Raw genomic sequence first — 23156 nt, 5'->3', positions numbered from 1 at the left:
GATTTAGTGATAAGCTGGGGAGGGAGTTCTGTGCAGGAGTTTAGACAAAACGGTGACAGGGAACTCAAGAGAGAGGGAGCAAACAGGGAGGATGGGAAGAACGGTGGGGAGGCGGGAGGGGGCAAACAGGGAGAGGGTTTCTCCTTGCCCCCAAAACAGATGCTGCTAGCGCTTTAGCAGCAGCGATGCAATTCGTCTGATATATTAAAAAGAAGCAAAACTGACTGCAAAGACTTGAGAGGGGAAAACTTAATCAAAAAGGGAAGTTGGGGGGGTGGGGGGGATTTCTTTGAACCTGACAGGTGGCGCTATAGACCAGAGGATTGGAGAAGTGACACAAGGTGGTTTTCCACTGGAAGCGTCGCTGAGCACCACGAAGCCAATCGTGGCATCGCTGCCTTCTATTCCTCTCTCCGTCACTCCGTCTGTCGCTTACAGCCACTGGGACTGTGGCCACATAGGCAGCCTCTCCTCCTTCTCCCCTGACTCTCCACATGTAGAATGCCCTCAAAGCCATGGTTTTCCAGTGTGGATCCAAAAAGCATGCCGGATGATGTTGTCTTACAGCTTAGACGCCTTAGGGTAAGCCACTTTTTTTCTTTACACCCAAATCGTTTTAGGTTTTTTGTCCACTTTCCTTATATCTTAAATTTGATTTCAGTGTCAGCTGTGTTGACATGAGATAAAAGAGGATGCTGAAGATGATTGTAGTTAGCTCTCCATTCACATCTGAGCCCAAGCCCAGATTGATCCTGTTTACCTTTTTGCTTGCACATTTCTCTTAGGGGCAGATGACACTACCTCCAGCTCCTTTTCCTCACCTTCTAAGACTTACACAGGGAAGATGTTCCCAACAACTACTTAAAAGGACCTGGGGTGGTGGTGGGGGGGTGGTTAATCACTGACAGTATATGAAAAGGAGTGGGTGGGTGTGAGAGGCTCTAAATGGCAGCATTATGTCATGCTTATTTTGACATGAGGGGGAACGCCGTTGAGCATTACTGCTGGCAATTTAACAGTTTCATTGCAGATAATCCTGATAATAATCCTGCTGGCTGAGTAAGTGCTGGCGTCAAGCTTCGCTGTTGTCAGGGAGCTCGGCTTCAAGCTGTGGCAGGTCATAAACACCAGTGTTCACAGACTGGACTCCATGCTGCTCTTAATGGCCATTGTTTTGTTCTAACCCAAAAGATGTTTGGGATGGATTTTAATGCAAAAACTGGTAAATTAGTAAGAGGACAACAACAACAGATAATGCCGTTAAGACCATTTTCCACTGTTGATTTAACCATTTCTGACATGGTCTCCATAATTTGCTTATATTCCAGATAAGAGTCCCCTTGCCAGGTTAGGTGAACATCAGTATCATGGGCACCACGGTCATCACCATTGAGGACGTGCAGGCATTGGAGGTCAAGGAGGAGCAGGAGGAGTCCATCTTGGCCCTGTTAGGCATCATCGGTACGTTCCTTAACCTCTTTGTGATCGTTTTCGTTTACATCTACACCACACTGTGAAGCGCAAAAGCAGATCAGAGGATTTCTAATAACCCACCATCAGATAAGAGTAAAACGTTACTCAGAATTCGACACGTGCCGGAGGAAAGACGTTTGACATGACCGCCTTCCCCAGAGAGAGGAGGGGGGAACTGGACGGACTGGTTGAGGATCACAACCAAGAAGCCATATTGCCAAGTCACAGCCATGGCAGATAACAAAGGGCTGGAAGACTCAGCAAGAACAGGGCTATACTGGAACCGGGGTGAGCGGAGCCAGATGGACACTTGCACTCACAAGACCTCGGCCAGGACCGACCCCCTTGTGGTCTGATAGGAAATACACACTTACCCTTGGACTGCTGGACTCATTGGAAAGATGAGCCAAACAAGACTTGATCTGATGCTTTTTCGTTGATTTTTACTTTCAAGTTGATCTTACCTGAATGACATTTTCAGCAAAATGATTGAGAGAGCCTGTAAGAACTATGCGGGGAATCCACTACAGAGACTTTGCTGGCCACTAAATTTAATCAGTCTGGAGGGCCAACAATTTTATAGCTTCCCGACCCCTGTCAAAGAGTACCCCTCCCCAGTATTGTGGCTCTGGATGATCTCTACTGTATGGTCATCTCATAAGATACCTGCTGTCTCAAAAAGGCCCACAATACACAAAAATAACCATCATAACTCATACATTTGTTTTTTAAGACAATACCTACTACGACTTTAACCTGTTGACAATGTATTTCTAGAACTGCGAAATGTGAAGGTCAAAAAGAAAAAGGGGGGGAGATATTTTTACTGAAAACGGGTGTGTTACAATTAAACGATGTAGCTGTTTCCATGTAATATGACTATGGGGCCATCTTCTACTTTCCTTCTCTGCATTTCTGTCCACCTTTTTTAAGTTGGTAAACGTGGGCTGGTGGGTTGGGGTTGGGGGGTATGGTGGAATATTCTCTTAATATATTTGTTCATGTTGATTTCAGGCTAGTGTCAGCGATCCTTTTTCCTGTATTAAAAAGGCTTTTTTATAAATATTTGAATAAAGTGTAGATGTATTGTGCAATAGGGGACATTTGAACAATAAACGTCGGAGCATATCAATAAGGATAGCCTCGAGCCTTATCTGTGAGAAACCCACAGGAGTGTGTGTGAGAGGATAACGGAGAGAGAAAGTGTGAGTACTAGCACACCATTTTTTACATTTCATATGCTGGTGTAAGCTATATGATGCAGATGTCCTCTGGACTACGAGTCAATTGGTGTCGTTACAGTCGCATGTATTTAATAACAAGAAGAGTTCGCCTCTGCTGGCTGGCGTATGCTACATTCTAAATGAAAGCCACAGAGAGTGATGAGTAGGAAGTTTACTTCTTGCCAGTTTGAGCTTTACAAGCCGTCGACTGCTTTTGTTGTCTAAAAACATGAGGGGGGGAAATGGAAGAGAGGGGTGCAAAAGTCTTCAGTCCAATCCAACACATGTTTTAGAGCATAAACCAAGAAGAAGAAGTGCACTGTGGCTCCTGTAATTACAGTCATGATCACTGGTGGTGGCAGCGAATCCACCTCCCACCCCTGCCCCCAACATCCACTTCCAAGCGCCTATTTACCCATTTCAATTGCAAGGGGGGAAACCCTGTGGTAATAGTATCAACATTTTCATGGGTGAGTGGCGATAAATTGCAAATCCACAAATCCAAAGGGAAGGGAGTGGTAATGAATGAAGGTGGTGCAGTGGCTTGTTTAGCTTTCACCTTGTAGTGACTCCAGTAATATGTCTTGTGATTGCAGAAATCTTTGAGGTAATGAGTTGGTATAGAAAACTCCACTGACTTCTGTCAAAATAATGACTTTCTAGGGAAAACCTCAGAAAAAGCATATGAAAATTCACCACACGCTATATTAACTAATGAATCCCCCCCCCCCCCCCACTTTTCACACACAGACACACTTACTCACTGTTAGGGAAGCTCCCAGTAAAGCAGGGAATGCCTTCTATCCCACACGGTCTCTATCATATCTGGAGTGATGAATCATTACCGACCAGCCTCCCACAGGCCAGTCATGTTCGGGTTACCCTCCAACATCATGTGCACACCCACTCACCATGAATGATGGACGAAATTAGCCATTATCTAAGAGGCGCCACCTGCTGCAAACTCCTATCTGTCTTGGACGAGTCAGAAGTAGAATGGAAGTGTAGAACGGAAAGGATGTAATACTACACAATTTTACAATATTACATAAACTTAAAAAAAAAACCCCATCAGATTTGGAAAGCATTTCATGTCAAACAAAATGTGTAAGAAATGAATTCTTCAATTAAGATTAATTAGCATTGTGGTGACATTCAAAGGTATTACCTCCCACTAATGGCTTAGCTTCCTGTGATGGAGTGCCGGGGCGACGGCAGGAAACTGTAATGTATCCCAAAAGGCTTTGCCAAGTCATTGATGATTAATGTGGAGAAATGCGCTACGCTGACGGAGCTCTGGGGCAGTATGGGGGGATAGCAGGGAGAAATAAAGGCCGGTGTGCTAGTAGGCAAGGTAAGACTAAGGGGCGATAAAAGGTGTACGTGGGGGAGTTCGGAAAAATGAGGCTCCATTTGGAGACAAATTATTTCTTCGGGGCGGAGGTAGGGTGGTTTTAATATTGCAGTGAATTTAATCCCATCTAGAGAGTACAAGTGTTTGATTCCCCCCCTCACAGCTACGCCAGTGTTAATTACACCCTCAAGTACTGTTAATTATCAAGCTCCTTGGATTCTCAGCGGTATTGAGGGTAATGGAAGAATTTCAAGAGGTTTTTGCTCACCTTGATCGATATGAACCCATTTACACCAAAGTATGCTTCTACTGAGAGAGCCCTTAACAAACATTAGTTGAGCCAGGCTCAAGAAATGCCACCAAATGGGTAAGGTCAGCTACAAGTAAGCTTTCTATCTAGACTGTGGGCTTCCTTCCTGTTACTGAATTTATGTCAAATATGCTGGAAATGTGTTATTTAGAACCACACTCTAAAAAGACTGAAGTTTGGCTATTGAGTTCTTTCCCACATTAAGCTCACATACAGTAAGTACTCATTGGTAGAGAGTAAAATGTGATGGAATAAGAAGATGCTCACTCTTGTCTAGCAGTGGGCAGGACATCATAGTTACACAGCTAATTCTGAGAGAGGATTAGCTGAAAACGAACCTATCAACACTACCCACATGTAGATTTCAAAGTACTTCACAGCACATGTATTATGCTGCAACCACTGTCTACGGATTACAAGCCTTATATTACCGTTTTAAGAGATTATATGTTGCTATATGTCTACTACTGGATCTATTCCACAGGTTTGGATAAAGCCTTTAGTAACTGAAGGATGTATCTAGTATTTAGTCTTTCTTTGAAATGCTTCACACCTCCTAAATTCAAAAGATAGATTTGGTTGTCTTGTTAAACTCTGGAGACTCAATTAGAAACAGTCACTTTGAATTATGAAGATATGTGAAACTCGTTTATTTCTGTTGTCATTATCAGCTGTAACTGTAACAATTAAAGATAAATAGTTAAACTCGGTGGTCTGACCTATGTGATGTTTCTTCTTATTTTATGTAGAGAGGCCAATGCCGATAACTATTCGGATATCTGATATTGTTCTGAAACTGACTCAAATACCTGGATCTAGTATCAGTGACAAAAAGCTAATCTGGTAACAGATAAAATTATTTAAATAAAAAACAACTTAAAAAATGTACATATGTGACATTTATATCTAAGTATGTGTTACATTTTGTTAAGAAGTCAGGAAAGCAATGTTTAAGTCAAGCCTGACTACCTTGCACATAAATGAAGGATCCCAATCTCTTCCACATAGTGAGGCTTACAGCTTATTAATCAAACACAGGTGTCTGATCAGTACTCAGTATTGGTTTATACCCAAAGCCCAGATATTGATACTGAAAAAATTGGATGGGTGCATATCTAACTTTATGTTCTGTGCTGCTTTGCTGGCATCTTTGTTTTGTTTTGTGGGCATCAGCAGTAAAACCTGGAACTTATTTTTGAGTTATTTTCTGTTTGTGAGACTGGACTGAACTGAACTGATTTAGAGTTGTGGTGGAAAATAAAACGGACTCTTTACCATGTAGTTTGAACTCTGACACTGTGGGCCAATAGAAACACATTCACATACAATAAAACCTGAACCCTTCTCCACTCTTTACCGTTACCTGGCACCTCATTTTCTCTTGAGTTGAGAGTAGACTGTATTTAAGTTGTTTTTTGCCTCCGTTTGCTCGACGCCATTAAATGATATTTATGTAATGTTTTCTACCTGGCAGTTATTTTAAACCAACTCTGTGACTGGTTTTTATTAATCTTGACGAAAATGAGATACTCTACTAATAAAACTTTAGAGATGCAGATGAAAGCACCGGAAGAACTAGTAAGTACACCTTGAGTCACGATTATTATGCCACTCTACCATTACTAAGGTCATGAATGAACTTAGTCTCCATTTGGAAGCCATTACTGTACACCATAAAACTCTTCTATACTCTATAGCCTGGCGCTGAAGATGACAATTTACTTGGTCTGGGTATCGCTTAAAAAATAGCAATACCAGTACCAATCCAAGTACCCTTAAAGTGATACTGATACCAACTGAGTACTTCATTCAATACCCATTCCACATTTTGTGCACTTGCTTTTATCTGGTGTAACAGGCGTGTAATGTAGACACACTTTAGAGCATTTTGGTGGCATCTTGGCTGCTGAACTGCAAAGAGAACCAACTCAAATTCACCACGACTTCGCCAATCACATGTTGCATTAAATTGAAGAACGCTTGCGTTGATTGGCTGTGAGCAAGTCCATACAAATAGTTTTTTTTCAATACCTTTTATTACCATAAAGCAGCCCTACTTCTACCAACATATTCTTCATTAACACAAACCGTGAACAACAACTCTAGCTAGTTATATCACAATTTTCATTATTTTAAGAACTTTGACCGAGATATGTGTGAAATAAAGACAAACTTCTGCAGATGATATCGGCTGCTGAGCTATTAGTCAAACTACTGGAGAAATTAAGAGGAAAAAAAGAGGATGCATGGATGTTACAAAGCAAAGGCATATCTCTCTTCTCCTAACCTGGCATGCCCGACTGCAACAGATGCAAGACATCGCATTTACACTCTAATAAACTCTAATAAGCTCGATCACAGTTAATGCTATTCTCCTCTCATCCCTGCTGTGTAGTAACTAGAGCGGAGACGGCCGATACTTCCCGCTAAAAGCTCTTCTGACTGTAGAGGAGCAAGGAGGGCTCTCAGGTCTCAGTTTTTCATTCCAGACCGCTCTTCTTGACATTTATTGACAGCTCGGAGCTCCCGGGCAACATGCTCCCATACGGACAACGGTCAGACAGCCCCCAGCTTTGATTTAACTGGATACGCCGTGGCTTCAATTAACTGTGTGCAATGGCTAGTTAGCACGATAAAATGTCATTTGTTATTAAATTGAGTGGTAAATGCATAGTTGCAAATTTCCCTTTTTTTAAAACGCAATTGTGCAATCATTAAAGCTGTGCTTCAACAGAGCATGTGGTGATACCTAATCAAACAAAGGGCTATAAACTTCACATTTCAGACACACACGCATGGATGTGAGTGTGTTTCAGAGGCATTTACCAGATAATGAGGAGCAATTACAACACTCACAATGCTTTTTATCAGCTGTTATTTAATTATGAGAGCAGGGGCGCATTAGCACGCACCAGCATGCACACATAGAGATACCCCTGGAAACAGAACCCCCCCCCACCCCACCCCCTGCCAGCAGCAGCATTAGGCACAAAGAGGTGGCACACACTCCGCTGTAACTGGCTCTGGGCTGATAAGTGATACACACAATGGGAATGAAAGCGACGGGGGTGCACAAAGTCTGACAGACAAATCCTCATGTCTCTTACTGCGTGAAATGTGTTCTGTCCAAACTCAACACAAAACCAAAGCCTGATTAAACAGAATAGAGAGCGTTCTCTGGGTCGGGGCTCCATTAGGATTTCACAGCTGGATCACTGCAGCTGCAGCAGGTGTACAGTAAAAACACGGGGAGCCTCCTTGCTAAAGGAGCATGAAATAGTCCAATAATTGCTTGAACACAGATAAAAACAATCGAGGCAATTCGAGGCTTTCAATCAACCTCTAAACAAAAAAAAGCGAAGCTTTCCAGGAACACTGTTGACGGCACATATTACAGGAGCAGGACTTTTTAGTGATATTCTAAGCATTAAAGCTACTTTATTTGATGCAATACACGGTGGGTTTTTTTTACAAAACAGCAATGAAGGCAGTGACTCCAGTCTTTCTGGCTCTCTGCGGTATACGGTGCAGTACACAAGACTTATGTGATAGGTATCATACACAAGAGATCAACTGAACAAGTGAAAAGCACATTCTTGAGCCTGGAAGTAGTTTTATATAATAATTTTTATTTAGAGGTTGAGTTAACTTAATAATCTTGAGTTTTAGATTATTTTGGTAAAAAAAAACACACGTTTAAGTCATTGATTATCAGTAAAAGTTCATTATTGAGCTCAGAAAATGTACGTTTTTTTCTTCTTTGATCAAATATATGTTTTATTTTGACACGTGGTATTTTCGCATATGTCCCCTTACGTTTGAAACAAATGATGGACCAAAGTAGTGTTTGTGCTTTGTTACTTTGCTCCCTCAGTGACTACAGTATAAAAACCATCATCAGGAGCAGAATGAGTGAACAGAGCAGTCTGAAGCGTGACTGCAGTCAGACTACAAAGGGTCAGCTCAGCACTAATAACTAGTTGAGTCTCAAAGGAACTGAGGCAGGATAGAAGCAGAATGGATTGACCTTACCTGAGCAGAGCTGAAGCCCTATGTGTACTGAGAGCTCTGCCAGAGGTCTGACTGAACACACACACTGAGGGAACACTGGATCACCTGAGTGTGTGTGTGTGTGAAATACAGCTGATTACACCAATTACACCTACACAGCATTTAACCAACAGTGTTACAACAGTATCAACAGACTTATATTATACTGCACCAAAGATGATATCCCTCCAGTTTTAATCCAGTTTGATCCAATTTACTGATGAATCATTACAACAAAACAAATGCGTGAGAAGAACTATTTAAATAGGAAGGACTAGTCATTTTATTCTTGAAAACAATGTAATGAATGCATGGTGGATTCTGGACTAGTTAAACTAACACTGCTGGAACTACAGTGTAATTTAACAGCAAGACACACACAACCTACAGATTATAGCTTCAGTGGAAGAAGCAGCAGCTCCATCTGCTGTTTAACTGAGCAAAAACTCCACCACACATATGCACACACACACTTCAAAACACACAGGCAGCTTCCCCCTATAATTCAGATACACTATAGTAACTCTAGCCTGCAGTTATCACTGAGATCAAAGACCAGAGTCATCCAAAACCACTATCTCAGCATCAAAAGGCCACCAGCTGGCAGCGCTGCACATCATGAGCACAAATCCATTCCACACACACAATAAGAACATTTTTTAACAGCACCGGCGAGCGCTTCTGAACAAAGAATAAACACACCCTGTGAAATAGTATGTGCATGTTCTTTCCTTAATGATGAACCTCTTTGTTCCAGCTCCTGGTCTGATAGTATTCACACTGAGCTTCTACACTATCATCATTTGATACATCCGAGTTTGGAATCGATGCTGCTACAATCACAACTAATATATGATCACTAATGTATTGTTTTTGCTGAAGTAAGAGACAATGGTGAGGAATGGGGCTCTTCAAAGCCAGTGGCATTGCATTTTTTTCCTCACAATCTTGGCTTTAGGACTTTTCTTTCACTTCATTTTTTTCTTTCCTCCATTGACCCTTCACTTGTTTCACCCTTTGTCACTGGCACACTCCACACCTATGCTTTAACTCTGTTACAGACTGATGATTCTCCAGAGACAATAAGCTATACCCTATGTAACCAGAGGTGGTTAATTTGCCTGTTAGTCTGCCTCCCACATCATCCTAGTTTTCATTCTGTGTTTTTGGTCATGATTTTCATCGATTTAATTACACGACAAACTGCCTGAAAGCAACTTGTTATTGTGTAGTACAGACCCCATTCAAGCACTTTGTCACTTATTAACTGTCAGTTGCACTCATGCTCTATAAGTATTCCACTTAAAAGGAAAATGTGGTATTTTTCAACCTGGACCTATTTTACCATCATTTTGTGTCAACTTAGGTACCAGATGAAGCATATGAGATGGTGTTAAATGTTTTATCGCTGAATTTCTGCCTTGTATTTCCACTTAAGTGCTCATATTCATAATGCATTTTCTGCACAGTTGGCAGTTTGTGGGTTGGGTAGGGTCGAGTGGTTGATAGATGCATATTTTTGCTGGTTGGGTGGTGCAGATTGGCTCTTGTGACAGGTCGGGTGGGTGCAAGTATTAAAAAAAACCCTGAACTGCACTTCACCACTAGACAATGTCATACATGCTGCGATGACTTCTGTATCAGCGGCTCAGCTTTTACCTTTAACGCTAACACCAACCCCTGGTAGAATATCAGGAAAGTATGAAAAAACAGATACCAGCCCAAGCCTAGTGGCATCCAAGGTAAACTGCAGAGCACAGCCAGTGTTCTCAGTTTTCCTAGATGCCACAATGCCATCTGCTATTTTCTGTGCCATAGCCCTCATGTGTGTAGTGGGAGCTCACCTGAGTCGTTGCGTAGGTAGGAGGACATGGCAGGGATGAGGCAGGACTGGCTCAGCAGCTCCTGCAGCACTGCTGGCAGAGCTGAGCTGTTGTGGGCTCTGCTGTCTGCTGAAGAGGCATCAGCACTGTGGCAGCTGCTGGAGCCTGCTGGGTTGATGTAGCTCGCCAAGACCTGGTGGACGAAACAATGCCGACATAAGACATACAGTTTCCTTCTAGAACGTGTCCGTTTCCCCTTCAAATGAAAACATCCAAACCTTTAACACATAATCACTGTTTCTTTTGGTTTAGCATTGGTGAGACATGCTGCAGGTACACACACTCTTTGGATTTGCAGTATGAGGCAACACTTCCTTTCAAGCTGCATATCACCTCACAACAGCTCAGGAGCTAGGAGTAAAGCTCTGTGTGACAGGATATAGACAGTGGCAGACATGTACTGTGGTAGCCACAAAGCTGCCAAGCAAGAAACAAAAACGCTAAACTATTATTCTCATTAAGGCCGGACTTATACTGGATTGTAGGGGCCGATACGGACAGAGTATAATATTATACTGATATTTTATCGTATTGTAGTGATACTGATATTGTATCATATTATACTGATGACGATACTGATATTATATTGTACTGTACTGATATGGATATTGTATTGTATTGTATTGATACCTATACTGATACTTTTAGTTCAACAATAAACGTGTATTGTATAAAATGACATCAGTAAAAAAAAAAAAAAAAAAGTTCTAAAATGACATGACACTGATTGGACAGACTTACCTGCAGTAGACATGTGACATGTTCCTCTTCTAGCCTCTGTTTGGTGAGAGCCTGCTCTACATCCCATCCTGACGCTGTAGATCCAGTACCAAAACCAGTTCCTTTAGCCCAGTACAGCTGCTGCTCCTCACTGGTCCCCCCACCATGACAACTGGACATCTGTGGCTGTCAATACAGATAAGACTTAAGGTTAGAAAGATGCAAATACACGAGTACACATTCTTGTTTCCATTTACACTGATCACTTCATTTGATACATATGTTTTATATTTCACTCTGCCAGTGTATTAAAACTGGTGGCTGTGTAATTTACAAAGGTTACATTTGACTGATGTGGAATTCAACACTGCACACAGCCAACTATTAGAGTGCTTCAGAGGGGTCCATGCTCTCAGTTCTGACAGTCATCAGCAGATTGAGTCTAAAAATATCCATATTGTCCTTCAAAATAATGGTCAAATCCTGCTGTGTCCTCCACCATACTGAAAAATCAGCAAATGAATTGATGAGACTGTTTTAATGGTCACATGGAGTCAATAGGTGGATTCAAGTAGTGTGTAATCTATAGGAGCAAGGGTAGATGAAAACCATTTAAGTCAAGGTTGACGTTTTGTGTCTCATATTTAAAACAGCTGGTGCCTCTGTCTTTCTGTCTTATTGGTCGTCTGTGCTCCCGCTGCAGGATGTGTATTGCGGGGCTCAAGGACAGCTGCTGCCACGGCGACGAGTCTTTGGCTCTCATTCAAGTCAATCGGCCCCATGATCTGTCCTCAGCTCTGACGACTCAATAAATCCACACACACGGTGGGAGAGCATGGGACTGGATATGTCACCGCCACAATGAATAAAAAAAGAAAAGAAAAAAAAAGGCAGGAACCTGTAATCCCTGTTTTTAATGCGGGTCCCAGAAAATAGCGAGTCCTTATTAAACAAGCCAGAAAAGGTCAGTTCAAACTTTGTGACTGTGTGAATTCATTCTTGCACCCCAGAATTGGTCCAAAATGTAATTGTACAACAGTTCTGGACTCCGACTCCTCTCTCTAAGACATTGTCTCCTAACCTTTCTGGGTGGTGAGACTTTAAAATGACGCAGTGTCTGTGTGTGGCTTACAGGTTATGTTAATGAGTGGTGAGCAGATCTAACCCTTAGTAATATTCTCCTGTCAACCTCTACAATAGTTTCATTTCAATAACTGCTTGAAGCATGACAATTTTAAACTTTACAGCACTCCACAGAAAAATAAGCAGAGGTAGAATGAAATAAAATCATATTATAAACTTATATTTGAGTATTTTTCTGCTCACCATGGTAACCCATGACATTGAATATCTACATAAAGCTATGTATGACACTGCATAAATCTAAACAGCGACTGAAATGACTCTGCAGCTCTCCGAGGCCACACACAGCTAAAAGGTTTAGTATGGTTTATCATATATATATATATATCAACAGATAGATATTCTTATTCATTTTGTAATATTGATTTCAAAGTGTTGTTGCCAATGGTCCACAAATGATAAAGGTGTCCCACAAAGATCAATATTAGGCCCCTGATATTTCTGCTTTGCATAGATGATATTTATTTCCAACGTATTAATGCAATGATCATTTTTTTTAATATATTGACAAACTGTGTTTTATTTCATCGGCTCCACCGCCAGCAAAGCTTTCTCCAGATTACAGTCTGCTTCTAATAACCTTCACATCACAAAGTCAGCTTGATTTTTGCTTGATCTTTTTGTGTTTGTTTCTCCCTTTAGTTGAACTTTTTTATTTATTTTAGAACTGTTTAACACACATAACCACCAGAACATAATACTCCCACCCCACCTATAGACTATACATAAAGATTAAACAAAGTACAAACAACCCAGATCAATACAGTAAATAAAAAAGAAAAAAAGTAAACACATATACATAACTATATATACACTACACATACTCACATGAATACACTACACATACGTTGGTTGAGGACAATATTAAATTGGAATCAGATCATTTTACACACAATAACATACGTGTTGTCCAGGTAATCTGCAGAGGGCTTCTTATAGATCATCCCTAGGTGCTGTCATTATATGGGATACGTCTTTATTTTCTAGAAAACCCCTGAATGGGCTCCAGATGTTGTAGAAGATCTATTGCTTACCCCTGATCACATATGTAATCTTTTCTTTAGTTTAACTTCGATGCTTATTTCCAGTTCCATATACATCAGCTAGGTGCTGTTGAGGCTCTGCATAGGTTCAACTCTACATTCTACAGTCAAGGAGAATTTAAGAGTCAATATCTATTCATGATAATCCCTTTCCTGTGCTCCTCACCCTGAGGGTGTCACTAATACAAAAGACATATCTCTGACATTACCCTTATTCTCCCAAAAGCTCCATTTGCTTCTTATCAGTCAGCCTGAACAATGAAGCTGATTGTCAGAGGCTCACTGGGAGATATGCAAAGAGGCCTTGAGTAAAGGCAGTCAAGGCAGAGGGTAATTAATAATGGAAACGACTTTACTCCTTGTTTCTCTATCACTGTGAGCAACACAACAATCACTCAGACAAAGTGATAGAGGAGTCTGCTGTGTGCAGCCAGAACACTGAGAAAGCAGCAGGAGTCACACAGCACTTTGTCTACTTTTTCTAGATCAACTCTCAGACCAGAGTCAAAAGTTCAGGGCGGAACACATCTCTCTGCTAAAGGAAGAAATGTCTCTCTGTGTGTATGTACAGACAGGTGATAAATGAAAGGAAAAACTGGTACAGGCCGGACTGTTTGACCCCTATAGTATAGTGAGGGGATCTGGTAGCTCTGTTATGCTGTGGAGAGCATTTTGCTGGCATGCTTTGGGTCCACCTGTGTCCTTAAACACTGCAGATCTATGTCAAATTGTTCTGAGTGATCACCTTTATCCTATGATGAAACATTTCTATCCTGATGGGAGTGGTCTCTTCCATCCATAGAAAACAAAGAGTCCCTAAATGATGTTTATACTTAAAAGAACATTTTTCAAAAGAGATAAAAGTTTTAAAAAGTCTGTGTTTTTGTACTTTTGTCCTTTTATAACCACTCTCTTTTTCTTTTATTAATCAAGTTGGAATTAATGGCATTTGTGTGTGTGTGTGTGTGTGTGTGTGTGTTGGCCAATACCTCAGAGACACTGGTGTTGGCGTTGGGGTTTCGGGGGGCGTGGTGGCTCAGAGCTGACAGGCAGGCCAGGATGAGGTGGATGGCACCGATCTCCAGAGCCATGCGGCGGAGCAGGACGCCGTCGTCGGTGGTCAGAGGAGTGCTGCTGAACAACGCTCGCAGGACGTGGAACGGCAGCGTGGGCAACACGTTGGCCGACGGAGACTGCAGGATGTGACCTGAGAGGAAATCCAGAGAACACAGTTACATTACAAACAATTTGTTCAAGTTTGAGTTTAAGACCTATTGCCGATATCAGTTTGAGTGCACTACAGCTGAAATGCATGAAGATTTTCCACTGTGACAATTTAAATTCTGTGTGAGAAGAACTGACTCCATGTCATTTGAATTTTTTTTTAGCATCAAATGGGATAAAAACACAGATGTTAAAAGTGAGCAGAAAGACTACATGCAACATTAACATCATTATTCATTCAACATATCCAGTAATTGCACTTCTTTTTGCTTTGTTAAAAAAACCCACATAACATAAATTGACGCTAGGGCTGGACTATATGAGCAGAATGAAATATCACAATATGTTTGACCAAATAAATCCATATCAATATTTTGACCATATTGTAGAGATGACTATCGGTGCTTTCACTAAATATTTACACAGTGAGATTTTTGATAAATAATCATCAGTAATGTGGATATAATGACAGAGTGGATGAAGGCAGATAATAGAACAGTCTGTTAAGCTCAGAAAATGACATTTTTACTGTAATGCAGCCTTTAAAGCTTATTCCATATTATCATATCACCATATACACAATCTAAGACCATATCTATAAAATATAACGATATTGATATAATATGGATTTATTGCCTAGCCCTAACTGACACTGTTCCATATTAAAAGTTTCCATTTCTTGGACAGGACTCAGTGGTGTAACTGTTATCTATGACAATCTGCACGGAGCCATAAAGCAGATGTAGAGTTGGATTGGGTGTTCAATATGGACCCAATTCTTATGTTAGATTTTCTTGCAAGTACACGAGCACTCTATAATAATTTAATGCAAGTTCTGCTATACTGAAATGACTTAAAATGCCCATCATTAGTTTCTACACAGCATCATTTTAAGGAATTGGTAGAAGAATAATGACACACTGGGTCGGATTATTCACATTCCCCCGTTAGGTGAATAATGACTCGTTCTTTATTCCATGCATGCCTCTCCAGATGCAGCCTGATGTGCTGTGTGACCTATATCACTAAACAAGCTGGCAAAGGCACTCTGACATCAATCACTATGGAGGTCTCTTACTTCAGGGAACATGAACTCAGTATCAGTGAGAAATCTTTGTACAAGATTCACATAAGTAGCTCAGACAATGTGAGCACAAGTAGTTAGAGTTGAAATATAAAAAGACATTATTAATATTCAAGACATGAGATCGCAGAGGCTGAAGAACTCTCTCTCAATGTGTGTGTGTGTGTGTGTGTGTGTGTGTGTGTGTGTGTGTGTGTGTGTGTGTGTGTGTGGTAACAAAGAAATGGAGGTTTCGACACTTTCCCGGCGACCTCAGTGAATGTCAGTGTTGAAGTGCTTTTTACACTTACTGCCCTCTCCGTCGTCTGTGACACCCAGCACCAGGCGCAGCAGACACTGGGCGTGCTTCCTCTCCTTCAGCAGCACCTCAGCGTAGCCCGGCAGGCGCAGGAACAGGCCGAAAGCAGCCAGAGAGTGGGCGGGGATGGGCGACATCGTCTGCACCGAGGACGAAGAGGACGATGACGACTGGGACTGCTGCTTGTTGATGGGCGGGGGCTCGGCGGCGATGGACTCGGGCGCCTCGTACACCAGCTCGCCAGACTGTTCGATGGTCACCCACTCGAACTGGTCGCTGTCCTTTGGCTTCTCCTGCGTGGCGGATGGCACCACCGGGGCGCTGACCTGTGAACGAGCATGCGGGGAGAACAGAGGGGTCACTCCAGCAGAGGTGAGAGACACTGCTGACAGGTGCAGGAACACTGCAGTGTCATGATGTTGCAAATTCAAGCCTGCTGCCTTCTTCACATGCAAAGCTGTTCGACTACACCTGCTAACAAACGCAGGCAGCGACTAATATATCCCACATCAAAGTAAAAGCAGCTGTTTCCTCCTCATTTAATCAAAGAAAAAGACATCTGGCAGGATTTAAAGTCATTTTACTGTAAAATATCAAAGTCAAACTTGGAATGTGTAGTTTGATATAAACAGTCCCAGCTCAAGGTCCACTTATTAGCTTTTCCAAAGCTTTCAACTGCATCACACAGTCATTATGAACAGATAGAGTTTGTTGTTCAGTTGCTCAGCTGCTGTTAGGAATTTATCCAGAACACTTGGTTGGTCGATGAAAACAGGAAACAGGGAGAAAGGGGGCAGTGCAGCATAGGTCCATGGCCGGATTCCAACCAGGGACAGTGCGATTATGTGGCATGCGCTCTAACCATTGGACCACCAGCGTGTTTTAATGTACTACTCAACAATCCCTTCTAGTTTACTGTTGATTTAAATACATTTTGTACACATTTCAATCTCATCTACAGTACTGTCATTTTATTTACCATTGATTTGATCTGATTTGTCTCAATATTCTGTTGTGAAGTACATTGTATTCTTTTTGAATTAAAATGATAAATATTATTAAAGTTTTATGATTTTGTACATGTTAATGCTACATTTCTAATTCTAAAATGTGAGGAATTGACTGTGTGTGAAGGATAATAATTTGTAATAATAATAATTTCAACTGACAGGTTTGAACATGAGCAATTGACTTCTGGTCGTTCTGATTTTTGAAAAAGCATTCCATTACACTTTAATCTAAAACTGTAACATCTGTTGTGTATTACTGCAGAATAAAAGGCACCATTGGTTTCTCAAACATAGAGTGAGTAAGACTTGTTATAGAACATGTTTCACAGTTCACATGCAGTAACCAACCTGCTGAATGACGTCGGGGTAGAGCATGGGCAGCCTCTCAGCGATGAGGGCCAGGCCTCCCATGCCTGCGAAGACCTGCAGCGGGGACTGGATGGGGTTGGTCTCCAGCAGGGACTCGTCAGTGGCGGCGTCCAGACACTCCTCGCCGGGCGTCATCGGCTCGTCCTCGGGACAGCTGTTCAGCATGTCGCAGTGATCCACTGCAAGCAGAGCAAAGAGAGGACCTATTGTATGTTCATGCACTGTCCGCCATCTCCGACACATTGTGAATATGTTAGACCATGTAAAAAAAAAAAAAAAAGTGTACAGCTGGCATCAATCTGCTAATTTATAGTTTGAATTCTGCCTGTGATGAATATGATGTGTATTAAATCTTAATATGTATATTCATATGTTCTTCCTGCTCGCCTGTTGGTTTATATTTGGCAAACCTGCACCATAAAAATTAAACACTTCCTTTTTGCACCTGGATTACTTCGACACTTACACAGTAAATTTGGTGACTGTGAGGCAAGAACAGAAGTTAAGAGGAGCGTATTTTAAACATATGAAATATGCTTTAGTGGATGTTCTGGCTTAATCTAGCAGTATTATGATTTATCTGAGAACAAGACAAACTCATTTCATTTCGCAGAAGATATCTTCACATTGGAGCTTCCACTGGCTAAAAAGTGAAAGTCCAAAGCTCTGATTCTTGAAGGCACTTCCACACTTCCACACAGTTTCCAGCTGTGAGGTTAGCTATCAGTCCATCTCTCTTCTATTTTTCAAACACCACCACTGTCTCTTCATTCATCATCATGCCTTTAAAAAAGCTGCCCTGTGGAGTTTTCTAGTTATGTTTACACTGTGTTTACTTGAGCTCTAAGTGTGATGAATGCCTTTTTACATTTTTCATAAAACATTTGCAAAGCTGATTAAATAATGGGAATGTCGGGTCTCTTTAAATTAAATTAAAGAGTACAGTCTAGTTCTGCTCTAGGTGTAAAGTGTCTTGAGATGATAGTTTGTAGCTTTAGTCGGTACATTGCTGCATTTCTTGGCTACGTGTAGATCAGCAGTATAATGTAAAAACCACCCGTCTGTGTGTGTGTGTGTGTGTGAGTGTACATGCAAGAGAAACATAACGGGGACCTGCTACTTACAGCAGTACTAAGAGGTCAGAAACTCCACAGGGTACCTTTCATGTTTGCAGTTACAAAGAAGCCCTCCCATTGGATGAGCTATGTGCTGATCATACAAAGGGAGAAAGTGACACGTTGTCCTGATGTCCTCGCTGACGCTTACAACACGGCACTGAAGCCAACGTCAGACGGTCAAAATGAAACAAAAAAGGTTAAAAGGCAACAAACGACAACTGAACCGACCCATCGCCATTTTATTACGATAGCGCGGCCTCGCCATTTTATGATTATATAAAGCTCTGGTCGATTGATAGCTCATCTCCCAAAAAAAACACTCATCTCTCACAGAAGGGAAAATCAGGCGGGTGATTCATCGCTCTCTATGTCTCTCTCTCTCTCTCTCTCTCTCAGGGGGGGGGGTTTCTTTCCCAGCCTCGTACATTCTCCTGGTGATGAATTAAAAAGTGGCTGGGATTGTGAATAAAAAAGGTTGCGAGCGGAGATTAACGTGTCTGAACTTCCAAAACAGGATTAGAGAATGTTCCTGTTTTTCAGGAGGACGAGAGGGGTCGTTTGGCAGCTTGCCTGAGGAATAATTAAACGGCGCTTCTGCCAAATGATTTTTTTTTTTCCGTCTTAAAAAAAATGAAAGCTACGTTTTGGAGGGAAATGACAAAAGAGTTGAGCTCTTCCTTCTTCTTCTGTCTGAGTGGAGAGGACGTTCGGTGAGGCACGCTTCCTTCTGACGCTCGGCTCCCTGAACTAAACAGCTGTTTACATGCAATAAGAAGCTGGATGGCGAATGATTATCTACAGTTAAATGCAGATAAGACGGAAATCGGGATAATCCTAACCCGGCGATGGTCCCTTATCTACGTCCTCTCGGTCGGGTCTATGTAAGCTTGGTGTGATCTTTGACCAATCTGTGAGTTTTGATACTCATATTAGGACACTGACTCAATCATGTTTCTTTCATCTAAGAAGCATAGCCAAAGTTAGGACATGTCCATGCCTTTTCTCATCTAGTAAGAAATGAGGGGACGCTATTGGAGGATTCGATGAGAATTTCTGAAGCATTGCGATGCCTTTAGCCACCAGTCCTGTGAAAGGAACATGTTGGTATGTGTGGCTGTGTGTGTACACAGGAGGCTGACATAAATGCAGTCTGCATTTCCACCGACTGAAAGCCTCGGAAGTCAATTTAAAAGAAAACGTCTCACCGTCTTTAACAGGGGTCACTGCCATTTCCCTTTCTGGAAGAAGCAGAGATGAATCTGAAAGGTTTTTCTGGGACCATTTCTCAGGGAATGGTAGTGTGGTTTAATGTAGCCTGTGCCAGATATGATGTGAGTGCGTTAAGGCAGGCAGCACCTTGAGAATGTAACTCTGGGTCATTTCTTTCAGGGGCCAAAAACAACCGGAGCGGCTTTATAAGACGTATCGAGCGGACGGTGAAATCGCTCAAGAGAATGAAACCTCTGCTGCTCAGTGTGGAACAGGGAGAAGACTCTGCTGGGCCACTAATCTGTGTTATTTGGGAGTCTTTCAGTGCTGAGGGATGTCTAATCTATACAGCTTGTAATGAGGCTGATCTGAATTCAGCAGCCACAAAAGGAAGAAGGAGATATTGTATTGTACATATTTAAGAAAAGGGGAGTTTATTGGAATTCATTGGAAAGGAGTGAGCAAAGCAGTACCCCTTCATTTTGAGAATGCCAAAGTTGAGGAACAACAGGCTGCTATATAACTGAGCCTCATTGTCCTCTTCTTTCACAGTGGGCAAAGTGTCAGCATCTTTAGAAAGAATAAAGCGTAACTGCTCTGAACGGCTTTTATCTTACTGGCCAAAAAAAACCTCCAAAAAAAAAAGAGGCAAATGAAGGCAGACATGTATCTTCTGTGGTCACGATCCTGGAGCACTAAGGATGGTCAAGAAGAACTTTTCCACTGTAGGAGCCATGGATGTATTATAAGAGTTGATAGGTCATTTTCTCTATAGACCACCATGTGTTTACAGGACACCTCGAACAGCATACAAAGTCAATTATGACTCTTTCTATTATTCATTTTTGATCCATGGAGGTTTTATATTTACAAAACCAATGGTCACCAGGTGGTTCCAGGAACTGGAGCTAAATTTGGGTGCTGCCCAGATAAGAAATGCAAGAACGGGTACTTTGATGGACTGCTGGTAGTGGGTGCTGATCACTGTGGGTGTGGGAAGACGTCCAGACCAACTAAAAAGATGCACCAGAAGACTGCTGAGCATCTGGCACAAATTTGGGATACAACACACATTCACAAAAGAACATTCAAATATAGAACAAGCCTACAGAAAAATAAAGGATTATAATGTGCGCAGTGCAGCACGCTCAAAAACAATGACATGGTTTGACGTGCTTAATGCTGTCCATTGTTGTCTGTCCCTCAACTGTTTTCTTCACTCACCCACCAAACAGCACAAAAACATTACTTTACCGGTTCCGCTAAAGCCTGTTTAATGACATTTTGTATTAATGGTGTTACAGAATTTGTATTAAACCCAAACTGCTCAGTCCAGCACGTTTGGTTGGTTATGCTGAGTAACCCGTACGATTTCTGTCAAATCTTTTAATAATCCTCTTACTCTGACAACTTATTCTGATGTCGGAACGCTACCGTTGAGCTGGTCAGTCACAGGTTCTGGTGAGAATTTATTTGTGGTGACATGATCTGGTTGCGGGGTTTACTGGGACACTTTTCCTGCTATGATAGGTCGAGATCATGAGAGTCTGTTGGTCACATCAAAGTAAATGATAAATGGATTGTACTTAAATCTTCTCACCACTCAAAATGCTTTTTACCCTACGAATGACATTCACACAACGTTGGCACAGTCCATCAGGGGCGATTTGGGGTTCAGTATCTTGTCCAAGGACACTTTGACATCCAGACCGGAGGAGTCAGGAATTGAACCGCCGATCTTCCGATTACCGGACGACCCCGCTCTACCTCCTGAGCCACAGTGTCTCACCGCTGATAAAATGCCGAGCTGTATCACACTTATATTTTTTATTTTTGTCACAGATGACTATGATACTGAGTTGTTCAACCATTCATCATAAAAGCCCTTGGAGCAAATGAGATTCCAGTTTAATAAGGGAAACGGAACATGGCCGGCGTACAAAAAGGTATCTGAGCAGGTCTGCAGATTCACCGGCGCTGACATCATCAAAACCGAGTCATTGATATTAAAAATGAGTCTGACCTAGTACTGACCCTCGAGACAGCACAATCAGACAGCTAAATATAACCGGTCCTAGAGTCACCACCTCTGTGGGTCTGCAGTGCTGCCTTGTGGCTAGAGGAGGGTCAGCAGTTTGATCCCACGTCCTTCAGCGTCACATTGCCCATTTCATCATGTCCCTCACTGGATGAGACAGTCAGAGAAGATGACTAGAAATTCACCTACAACTACAGCTCCCTTGAGCCATAATGTCCTGCAATATTCAAGTTCAGCATCCCCTGTTGTAACAAAATGCTTCTACACGGCCTTTGTAAATACATGAATGTTACAGTAACGTCTAAAAAAAAATCCCATGAATATTGTACAAAAGCAACAACTAAAGGATCAAAAAGCTTTGACTCCCTCGGGGGCCGCAAAGGTAAAGCAGAGGAGCGACCGTGATTGAACGGCTTGTGCTCGAAAAACCACTCGCTAAGCTTTCAGACTTCAAAGCGGCTCAGGAAATGGCCCAGGTGAGCTGAGCCGCGAACAAAGTACAACTCCATTAAATCTTGATGAAGGAGCAGAGTAATAGCCACTGGACTGCAGCAGGTTCAATGCAGTAGCAGTGTAAATGGGTTGCATTTAAAAAAAGCCTTTCCTTTCTATCTACGTGATATTCAATGACAAAAGTGGTCAAAACATCAAAAAGGAACAGTAGTTGACCTAATGGTCTACAGTGGAGAAATCCCACAATATTATAGTCATCACCTAAATAAAGAGTGGCTGAGAGATGATTGAAATGTTGCTGCCAAACAGTAATTAAGCTTGTGTAACATCATAAAAACAACAATACAACTATTAATCTTTATTTCAGCGGGCCTGGACCAACCACTGCTGTAAAAGTGATAATAAATATATAATAAGTAGAGCAGAAGAGCTGTGTTATAATGATGATAACGTCAAAGATCAAATATGATAATCTTGAGTAATTTAGACTAGTGTTGAAAAAATGAGAATATTAGAATTAAATATTTTTGGGGTATTTTTCAACAAATTTTTGGCACATTTTTACTCATTTATCAACAGAGACCAACTTGAACCACCTGGAGTAAAGAATACAACTATTTTGCAGACCGTAATATTTTATCTTTTTTACCTTTTTATTAACTCCTTATTATGTTACATTGTCTTCTACTTTGGTTTTGTTACTGCTCTCTGTGTTGTATGTCTTTGCTTGTATCGTATACTGCCTTTGCTTTGTCTGTCAAACCACTTTATAAACTGTGTTTTACAAAGCTTTACTCTGTTATCAAAAGATGCTATATCAATAAAGTTATTATTACATTGTTATACTATTTGAACATAAGAGAATCCTTTCTCATGTTCTGTAGAGCTGCATTTTTAGTACCTTTCTCAGTGCGTAACCTCTTGAAAGAGTCGGTCTTGGAGAGGCCTGGGTCAGATATGACCTTTGAGCCCAGTTTGACTGTGAGGTTGATGGACTGGTAGCCCTGTGGCAGCTTGCGGTCGTACAGGAGCGTCAGTAGCTGGGCCAGAGTCATCTCAGGTGGGAGGGGCTGACCTGGAAGAGGAGGGGAAGAAGAAAATGCAGCTGCTTCATTTCACTGTTTCGACTCAAACATCTGGAGTTCCTGCCGCCA

General features: G+C 41.7%; 1 protein-coding gene across 1 annotated transcript in view; it reads right to left on the bottom strand.

The window, feature by feature from the left end:
• birc6 (baculoviral IAP repeat containing 6) overlaps positions 1-23156 on the bottom strand; it is a gene marked incomplete in the record, with an annotated part of 114724 nt that overhangs the window by 40391 nt on the left and 51177 nt on the right. Inside the window, 6 exon segments of the mRNA XM_062429848.1 lie at positions 10255-10426; positions 11035-11199; positions 14189-14406; positions 15798-16131; positions 17164-17363; positions 22904-23077. Of these exon segments, the coding sequence (XP_062285832.1) occupies positions 10255-10426; positions 11035-11199; positions 14189-14406; positions 15798-16131; positions 17164-17363; positions 22904-23077 (1263 nt within the window).

The sequence above is a fragment of the Scomber scombrus genome, chromosome 12, assembly GCF_963691925.1.
Source record: "Scomber scombrus chromosome 12, fScoSco1.1, whole genome shotgun sequence".
NCBI lineage: Eukaryota > Metazoa > Chordata > Actinopteri > Scombriformes > Scombridae > Scomber > Scomber scombrus.
This window is presented reverse-complemented; position numbering and strand designations above follow the sequence as displayed.